The following is a 10,062-nucleotide window of genomic DNA, read 5'->3' on the forward strand; positions in this document are numbered from 1 at the left end:
TAAAAGGACCTTGTCCACAATAAACACAGGAACTTTACAAAAATGCATATAGACCTATAGTTATAACCTAAAACTTTCTTCTAGGTATGGAGATATTAGCAAAGAGCCCTTCCCTTCATCCTTCCTCTTCTCCCTCCTCCACCACGCCAGTGACTAAATACAGAACACCTGGCTGCAAGAGGCGGCTTAACAAAGGCACTCCAGACGACAGTCCTTCCTAACAACTAACAAGAGGGTTTTTATAAAGGGATTTACAAAAATATCTACTACTTTTTATATACTTTGGGCTTTATCCTTGAATGCACAGCAATATTAACTAATATGCACATATGTAACAATGGTTAGATAATTTTAATTTCTCTAAAGACTCATGGGCAAAGAACCCTTTTTTCTGTATTTCCTTCCCTCCCCCTTCCCTTGTGAACAGTCAGCATACTCTCCAAGACATCAACTTTAACAATTCCATTCCTCAAATACCACCATTCCTATAAATTAACAGAAAAAATACTTAAAGGGTGTTACTTTAACTCTTTTAACGTATGTTGTGCACTTTCAAACATCTAGAAAGACTAGCCATCTCAAATAAGGATTTGTTTGATTAAGCTGAACATAGAGGCTATGATCTGAAAGTGTCTTCTGAATAGGAAGGAACTTTCTGGCCTAAAACCCTTCCCCTTTTCATCTCTATCAACACAGTATTGATTTTTTACAGCAAGGAAGGGAGAGGGATAGAGAGTTAGAAACATCGGATCAGCTGCCGCCTGCACACCCCCTACTGGGGATGTGCCCACAACCAAGGTTAATGCCCTTGACCGGAATCGAACCTGGGGCCCTTGAGTCCGAAGCCGATGCTCTATCCACTGAGCCAAACCGGTTTCGGCGCTTAGAGAGGATTTTAACAATTTTACTTCTCATGTTTTCAGAACAGTTCTTCTTAGGAATCTAACACAAACTGGACAGCATGTATTTGTTTACTAACTACTTCTGTCATACGCTGGCAACCTCTGTAACATCTAGAAAGGCTAGATGATGTAAATTAGAACAGTTTGTCCTTCACATACAATATATGCACAGCTAAGTAAAACACAACGCACAGGCACAGGGAAGACGGTTAATCTTGCCTAACTGTGAACATCCTGGTATAAAGCCCTTTGCACTTTCCTCTCTTTTCTCCTTGAACCAGTACAAATATAATAACGTGTACTGCTCAGAGAGGTGGTTTGATCATCCCATTTCCAAAACATAGTATTTGAAATGAATTTTAACAAAGGGATATATACAAAATGTGTCATTTTACTACCTCTACTTTTAACATACTTTGTGCACTTCCAAACATCTAGAAAGACTAGATGTTTCAAATAAGGACTTAAGTTTGTCCACTATATACACAGTAGTGTTGAATAAACTACACACATGTAATAGTGGTTATATCTGAAAGTGTCTGCCTTATAGGAACATTCTAGTCTGGAACCCTTCATTTCCTCCTGACCACCATCATCTCAATGGGTTGAGTAGGCACATGTGTGACTTACAGGTAGATTTCACAATTTGATTTCCAAAGTCCTTTACAGAAGACAATCTTTCTTTTCTTTTTTTAAAAATATATTTTATTGATTTTTTTACAGAGAGGAAGGGAGAGGGATAGAGAGTTAGAAACATCTATGAGAGAGAAACATTTTTTTAAAATATGTTTTATTGACTTTTTACAGAGAGGAAGGGAGAGAGATAGAGAGTTAGAAACATCGATGAGAGAGAAACATCGATCAGCTGCCTCCTGCACACCTCCTACTGGGGATGTGCCCACAAAGAAGGTATATGCCTTTGACAGGAATTGAACCTGGGACCCTTGAGTCCGCAGGCCGACACTCTACCCACTGAGCCAAATCGGTTAGGGCAGAAGACAGCCTTCCTATGAATTTTAACATAAAGTGTACAAAATGTGTTTGTTTACTAACTCTACTTTTGTCATACATTGGCAACCTCTTTAATATCTAGAGACTAGATATTATAAAATTAGGATCTATTTGTCCAGTATATTCACAATATATACAGTAAAGGTAAATGAAATGCATGTAACATATAGAGCGGCAAAGGATAAGCTAAAGTTTTCTATTACACACTAGCAAAACATCTTTTTGCAATTTCTTCCCTCCCACCTTCTTCAACCTAGTAGTGAACAATTACATAGAGTACACTGTTCAGAGAGGTGATTTAACAATTCCATTTCTAAAGACAGTATTTTCTATCAGGTTTTAAAAGCTATTTACAAGAAGCTTTCTACTCCTTCTACTTTTAAGTACATCAAGCACTTCTACATGTCTAGAAAGACTAGATATTTCATATAATTCTTACTTGCCCACTCCCTCCCACCTCCCTCAACCTAGTAGTGAACAAGTACATAGAGTACACTGTTCAAAGAGGTGATTTAACAATTCCATTTCTAAAGACAATATTTTTTATCAGGTTTTAAAAGCTATTTACAAGAAGCATTATTCTGCTACTTCTGCTTTTAAGTACATCAAGCACTTCTAAATGTCTAGAAAGACTAGATATTTCATATGATTCTTACTTGTCCACTATGGGCACAGCACTGTTAAAACTGCACATAACTAACAATGGTTATAATCCGAGGAATCTACTAAATATGACCATGTTGGCCTGAACCATTCCCTCTCACTCCCTTCTCTTCATCACCAATCCAGTGGACAAGTGCAGGTGTGTGTAATATTTAGAGGTGGTTGAACAAATTCATATCCAAAAGTCATTTACACAAGACAAGCTTTCCTATGAATTTCAACACAAAGTGTACAAAATATGATAATTTTACTACTTTGTCATATACTGGCAACCTCTTTAACATCTAAAGACTAGCTATTGCAATTTTAGGACTTATTTGTCCATTATATACACAGCAAAACAAAATGCACATGACATATAAAAATGGTTTTCTCCTCCTGCATCCCCTATTGGGGATGTGCCCGCAACCCAGGTACATGCCCTTCACCGGAATCGAACCTGGGACCTTTCAGTCCGCAGGCCGACACTCTATCCACTGAGCCAAACCGGTTTCGGCTACTACCTCTACATTTAATATACGTTGGGCACTTCTAAGCATCTAGATGGAGTAGATGTTTCAAAAAAGGACTTAATTTGTCCACTATATACACAGCAGTTTTGAATAAACTGCACACATTTAACAGTTATAATCCAGAAATGTCTTTGAAATATGAACATTGTAGTCTAAGGCCATCTTTCCCTTCTGGCCCTCCTCCACCAACCATGTAGGCTATAATGCTCAAATATTCAGAAGACAATCTTTCCTAGAAATTTTAGCACAAATGTACAAAATGCATTAGTTAACTAACTCTACTTTTGTCATACACTGGCAACCTCTTTAACATCTAGAAAGACTAGATGTTGTAAATTAGGACTCATTTGTCCATTATATACACTATATACACAGCTAAGTAAAACTAAATGCATGAACATAAAGGACAATGGTTAATCTGCCTCATTTTGAAACACACTGGCATCCAGCTCTTTGCCCTTCCTTCTCCCTTGAACCAGTGCACAAATGTGTACTGTCAAAGAGGTAGTTGCCCATTTCCCAAAATAAGAGTATTTGATATGAATTTTAACAAGGTATTTATTAAAATGTCTTTTTTTGCCAAAACCGGTTTGGCTCTGTGGATAGAGCGTCGGCCTGCGGACTGAAGGGTCCCAGGTTCAATTCCGGTCGGGGGCATGTACCTGGGTTGTGGGCACATCCCCAGTAGGAGATGTGCAGGGGGCAGCTGATCGATGTTTCTCTCTCATCGATGTTTCTAACTCTCTATCTCTCTCCCTTCCTCTCTGTAAAAAATCAATAAAATATATTTAAAATGTCTTTTTTTTTTTACTACCTCTACTTTTATCAGGGACTTCAGAGCATATAGAAAGATAGGTATTTCAAAAAAGTATTTGGCATTGTCAACTATTACACAGTAGTGAGGAATAAACTGCACACATAAAACAATGGTCATAATATGAAAATGTCTTCTAAATATGACCAGTCTGGCATAGAACCTTCTTTTCTTCCTCCCCAAGGTCTTCTCTCCAGGTCCTCTAACCCACGGGGACGTGGCTGTGTCGCTCTGGATGTCGCGCGCTGTTTCTAAAGGTGGTCTGACAATTCCATCTCAAAGTCATTTCCAGAAGACATTTCTTTAGATATATTTTTTTAAATGGGCGTTTGCAAGACGTGTGATTTTCTAACTCTACTTTATCATACGTTGGCAACCTCTTTACATCTAGAAGGGCCTAGATGTAGCAAAGTTCTCTTGAAAGGTTACAGCCGCCCGAGGCCCGCTAACCGCTCCACCCGCCATGGATGGGGCTCCGCTCACCTTCGGCCCCGTGAAGGCCTTCGTCCATCGTGGTCCAGACGAGGTGAGGTCTCCTCCCACTGGGACAGAGGAGTCACCCAGGCGCCCATCAGCGCCTGCCGCTTCCAGCCCTGAGGGTCTGTGAGCTCTGGGCCTCCGAGGCCCTATCGGCCTCCCCCTGCCCATTCCAGCAGCGGGCATTCTTCTAGCCCCGGGACGCCCGTGGCTCAAGGCAGCGCGGCCTCGGGGTCTGGTCTCGTCCTGGGGCTGGTCGCGGTGGCTTGGCGGGGGCTCCGCTTAGAGATCCTGGAGATCCTGCGGTGCACAGGGTGCCCCTGGGGGAGGCCGCTGTCCTCAGGTCGCGGAGATGGAGGTGGGGGTGTAGAGAGAGATTCGCTGCCGCTTCCGAGCTTGGGCCTGGGCAGTGGGCACCCGCAGGGAGGGCTCCGGGTCTGCAGGACAGAGCCTGCTGCCCATCCGGGGCCCCCCAGTTCACCCGCCGGCCGGGGCCGAGGGCCTGGAGGGGCCCGGAGGAGGACTAAGAGGGTTGGAAATCTTGAGCGCTTCTCACTGCGCTCTCTGCCGGAACTCAAGCTTTCACTTCTTCCTCGCAGCTCTCTTAGTGCCAGTCTCCGCAGCACCTTCGGATAGTACCCAGCTGCTGCCCTGACTGGTGTGGCTCAGTTGGTTGGGCATCATCCCAGGCACTGAGAGGTTGCCGGTTGGATTCCCAGTCAGGGCACATGCTTCGTTTCCAGGCTCGATGAAGGGCGAGTGGAGGACAGTTGATTGATGTTTCTCTCCTTCTCCCTTTCTCTCTAAATTCAAGAAAAACATTAAAAACAACAACAACCAAAAGAAGAGAAACAACGCCCAGCTCCTCAGCATGATACACAAGGCCTTTCTTACTCTCAGCCTTGCTCACCTCTCCAGAATCTTCTCTGTTGCTTCTTACCTCACACGTTTTGTTCACCTCCACTTAAGCCTCTGTGACTCTATGCACCCTGTGCCCTTTGTCTCAAATGTCCTTCATGTGCCAAGATATCACATGGGATTCTGACTTGAACCATCACCAAGTCCTGGAGAGAGGGAAGGTAGACCTCCCCCAAAACAAAGTCAAGGCCTCTGGGGTACCCAGAATTGCTCCTGGAACTTGGTCCTATCTGTTGGCCCCTTGAGAAGTGGCCCAGATATCCTGGTACTCTGTCTCCATGCCTCACCAATTCTTGGCAATGATCTTACGGGTGTTCTGCTATGCAAAGAGAGGAAGGAAACATGGTGTGGGCCTCAGAAAAGAGAAAGGAAGGAATTGATATGGCTTTGGGGTAAGTTGCAGGGGAATTTCAACAGAGAAGCCCAGATTTCACTAGCCAAAACAGAACAAGTAGAACTAGCGACGAGGAAGGAAGTGGCTCAGGTTGGGTAATTCAGGAGTTTCTTATTCTTTCAGCCTCGTATAAAGAGACCTGAAAGCAGGGTTCCTCCTGTGTGAAGCCTGACTGCCCTCTAGAAGGGACTGCCCTTGGAGTGAGTTTGATTTCTTCTCCCATTGGAGGGAGACTTGAAGGCTGGGAGACTCAGGTGAGTAATTTTGTGGTGGGTGTACTTTTCTTTCTCTGTCTCTGCATCTCAGAGGTGGTAAAAACAGAAACACACACACACACAAAACAGAACACTGAGGCCAGCATGTGTGTGCAGCAAAGTACAGCAGTGAGGAGTATGATAGTATCCTGGGTACAGACAGGGGACTCCTGGGTGGTCTTAGAGGACAGGGGAGGAATTAAAAATGTTGGAGCGCACTGGGGTTACTACGAGAATGTGGATAGATATTGAATGAGGCCTGGAGTTTGAAGTGTACAGAGATTAAGATATTTAGATAAGAATTTGGGAGAATCATTGAGAATGGGAAAGGACTAAGAGGGTTGGGAATCTTGAGATGAAGCAGCCCGGGAATGGCTCAGGAGGCGGGTGAGCTCCCAGGGCAGTTCAGGTGTCCAGGGGAACAGTAGTTCAAGAGATCCAAATTCAAAGTCAAGCTCTGACTCCCTCTTCCTCTTCTACTCACTCCCTTCAGCCTCCATCATGTGGAACACCTCTGATGCCAACTTTTCCTGCTACCACGAGTCTGTGGTGGGTTATCGTTATGTGGCAGTTATCTGGGGGGTGGTGGTGGCTGTGACAGGCACCGTGGGCAACGTGCTCACCCTGCTGGCCTTGGCCATCCAGCCCAAGCTCCGTACCCACTTCAACCTGCTCATCGCCAACCTCACGGTAGCCGATCTGCTCTACTGCACCCTTCTCCAGCCCTTCTCCGTGGACACCTACCTCCACCTGCACTGGAGAACTGGTGCCACTTTCTGCAGGGTGTTTGGGTTCCTCCTCTTTACGTCCAACTCTGTCTCCATCCTCACCCTCTGCCTCATCGCCCTGGGACGCTACCTCCTCATTGCCCACCCTAACCTCTTTCCCCAAGTGTTCAGTGCCAAGGGGATAGTGCTGGCTCTGGTGGGCACCTGGGTGATAGGTGTGGCCAGCTTTGCCCCGCTCTGGAATGTCTATATCTTGGTGCCCGTAGTCTGCACCTGCAGCTTTGACCGCATCCGAGGCCGACCCTACACCACCATCCTCTTGGGCATCTACTTTGTGCTTGGGCTCAGCAGTGTCGGCGTCTTCTATTGCCTCATCCACCGCCAGGTGAAGCGAGCAGCACAGGCACTGGTTCAGTACAAGCTGCACCAGACAGATGTCCGCTCCAGCTATGTGGCTGGGACAGATGAAGCCGTGCCGGGTCATTTCCAGGAGCTGGACAGCGGGGTGGCATCAGGAAGGCCCAGTGAGGGGATTTCATCTGAGCCAGCCAGTGCTGTCACCATCCAGACCTTGGAAGGAGACTCGTCAGAAGTGGGGGACCAGAGCAGCAGCAAGGTCGCTCAGCAGATGGCAGAGAAAAGCCCTCCGGAGGCACCTGCCAAGACCAGGCCAACTAAAGGAGCCCACAAAGCTCAGGACTCTCCATCAGAGTCTGGGAAGGTGACTCGGATGTGTTTTGCTGTGTTCATCTGCTTTACCGTGAGCTACATCCCTTTCTTGCTGCTCAACATCCTGGATGCCAAGGTCCGGGCTCCCCGGGTTGTCCACATGCTTGCTGCCAACTTCACCTGGCTCAATGCTTGCATCAACCCTGTGCTCTATGCAGCCATGAACCGCCAGTTCCGCCAAGCGTACGTCTCCCTCCTACAACGAGGACCCCAGAGTTTCCGCAGGCTCCGGAGTTTCCGTAAGCTCCCTTAGAACTGTGTTCGGCACCAGAATCTGAGACCGTTTCATCCAGAACTAGAGTGGCCAGCTGGTATGTAGTAGATGAGAGTAAAACCTGTGGGCATTTTCACAGACAACCTCCCCTTCACCCCCAAACCAGACATCGCTATCCCTTGCTCAGTGTTTCAGCCCCAGGCTGCCCAAGGTGCATTATTAATTATTAATAAATGAATTCCATTCTTTTAATGTTCAGGTGTGGTCTTTGGAGAAGAAGGAAATAAGCCAGTGTTGGTTTGCAGCTGGAACTTAATAGTGGGGGGTTTGGGGGGGGACCCAGCCAGAGCAGGAGCAGGAAGCAGTGGGCCTCGGTCCGGACATCACCTTCAGCTGAGGAGTTTCCAGGTTAAAAAAAACATGTGAGTTTGGTTTAAGAGGATTAGCCTGACTTTTTTTAACTTCTCAGAAATGGCTCCTACCCCTAACTACTGCTCCCAGGATCCCCCTCATCCCTGCAAACAGATGTTTTTCAGTTTAAAAAAATATTTTTTTAAATTTAGCTTTGATAACCACTTCAAGTGAGGCTAGCCCCCTGACTCTTGACTTATCCAAAGAGAATGGTCCTGGGAGAGGACTCTCGCTCTGTGGAAATAAAACTGAGCTTAGCACAGTGGTTCTCAGCCTGGGCTGCACATTAAAATCACCGGGGGATCTTTTTAAAATCCTGGTTTCTGGGCCTCATCCTCCAGAAATTCTGTTTCTTTGTTATGGGGTGGGGCCACAACATTAGTAACAACGAAACAGAATTTCCAGAGGATGAGGCCCAGAAATCAGGATTTTAAAAAGATCCCCAGGTGATTCTAATGTGCAGCCCAGGTTGAGAACCACTGGCTTAGCAGGAGCAATGACAGTTCTAGTTGCCCTAGCAGGGCCACACTGGTTGGAGCTAATTCACCTGACCCCGAACTCCCCCCAGACTTGCTCTTGTCTGCCTGGGTTATGAAAGCAAAACAGAGACTAGTTAAGAGGGCTCAGGGGCCAGGCTGAGGGGAAATCATACCATCCCCCTCCTCCAGACTGCCCAGCATCCTGTCAACCTTCTGCAGGCTCACTCTCAAACTTAAAGCACCTGTCACCACCAGGTGACGCTGGTTCTCTGCGTTTTCTTTCTGGCTTCCCTGTGGAGGACACATGGTGTCAGAGGGATTGGGAGTCCAGAGATACCCGCTCCCCTCTCAGCCAGCAGGGGTGGAGACCCAGGTATCTGCATCCCTCTTCCTTAAACTTAGGGAGAAAAGTAAAGAATTAATTATACATGTATTATTCATGAGATGTTTACTGTGGACAGTGCTTGGTTAGGGTGGTGGATCAGGGTGGGCATTGGGGATGGAAGGTGAATCATGTTGACAGCAACACTGCTCTGGCTGCGTGCTATTCACCCCCCTGCCCCCAAGTCCATGGACTGAGAGAACAAAGTCAAGTCCAGAGAGACTCAGAGAGTGGGGTGGACAGAGCTAGGCTCTCACATTTAACACTCCAAGGGCCCAGGAATGCTGCCTCCTGATCTGGAACATGTGCTTCTGAAGTATCCTCTTCCACAAAAATCACAGCAGCCTGAATGGAATCAAGTTCAGGCGTTCAAGCTACTGAGGCTGGGGCCCAGGCAGGCAGAGTGAACAATAACAAGGACCAAAAACAACACGTGCCCAGGAGCGTAGAGACCAGGTTCCAGTCCAGGTTCTCTGATAATTAGCTCTGTGAACCCGGGCAGGAGCCTTGACCATTCTGGGCCTCAGGCTTTATTATCTGTACAAAAATGAGGGAGGAGTGCCCTCTTTTATGTGCCCTGGGACTGTCCTAAATCCTGTAAATATATTTTGTGTAATCCCCACAAAATTGACCATAAGGTATCTATTATAATATCTTTTTTACAAATGAAAAATAGACAATTTGGGTTAAGCAATTTGTCCAAAGTCAAAAGGCTATTAAGTGGTATGACCTTGAGTTGAGGGCAGAGAGTCTGAGCTCAGTCAGTACCAGCCCAGGTGTCTAACAGCAACCTTTCTAAAACTAGAATCATCTTGGCCAGTTTGGCTCAGTGGATAGAACACCAGCCCTCGGACTGAAGGGTCCCAGGTTCCATTCAGGTCAAGGGCATGCACTTCAGTTGCAGGCTCCATCCTCGCCCTGGTTGGGGGTGTGGGAGAGGCAACCAATCACTGTGTCTCTTTCACATCAATGTTTCTCTCTGTCTCTCCCCCTCCCTTCTACTCTCTCTAAAATATCAATGGAAAAATACCCTCAGGTGAGGATTAAAAAACAACAAACCCTAGCTGGTTTGGCTCAGTGGGTAGAACGTCGGCCTGTGGACTGAAGGGTCCCAAGTTAGATTCTCGGTCAAGGGCATGTACCTTGGTTGCGGGCACATCCCCAGTAGGGAGTG

General features: G+C 46.4%; 1 protein-coding gene and 1 long non-coding RNA gene across 2 annotated transcripts; one reads left to right on the forward strand and one right to left on the reverse strand.

The window, feature by feature from the left end:
- Window positions 1–1,909: 1,909 nt before the first annotated feature.
- On the reverse strand, window positions 1,910–2,942 carry LOC107182024. Its single transcript, XR_001512744.1, has 2 exons — window positions 2,381–2,942; window positions 1,910–2,166 (listed from the first exon to the last, which is right to left on the reverse strand). It is a non-coding gene; the product is annotated as an uncharacterized LOC107182024 (long non-coding RNA).
- A 2,394-nt stretch (window positions 2,943–5,336) lies between these two features.
- Window positions 5,337–7,868, forward strand: GPR84 (G protein-coupled receptor 84). Its single transcript, XM_006756934.2, has 2 exons — window positions 5,337–5,945; window positions 6,439–7,868. Exon 2 carries the CDS (start codon window positions 6,447–6,449, stop codon window positions 7,653–7,655), a length of 1,209 nt encoding a protein of 402 aa, XP_006756997.1. The 5' UTR covers window positions 5,337–5,945; window positions 6,439–6,446; the 3' UTR covers window positions 7,656–7,868.
- The last annotated feature ends 2,194 nt before the right edge of the window (window positions 7,869–10,062 follow it).

Source organism: Myotis davidii, unplaced genomic scaffold (genome assembly GCF_000327345.1).
Source record: "Myotis davidii unplaced genomic scaffold, ASM32734v1 scaffold233, whole genome shotgun sequence".
Lineage (NCBI taxonomy): Eukaryota > Metazoa > Chordata > Mammalia > Chiroptera > Vespertilionidae > Myotis > Myotis davidii.

Coding starts and splice junctions, on each gene's coding strand:
- GPR84 (XM_006756934.2), top strand. CDS start 6,447: ATGTGGAACACCTCTGATGCCAACTTTTCCTGCTACCACGAGTCTGTG.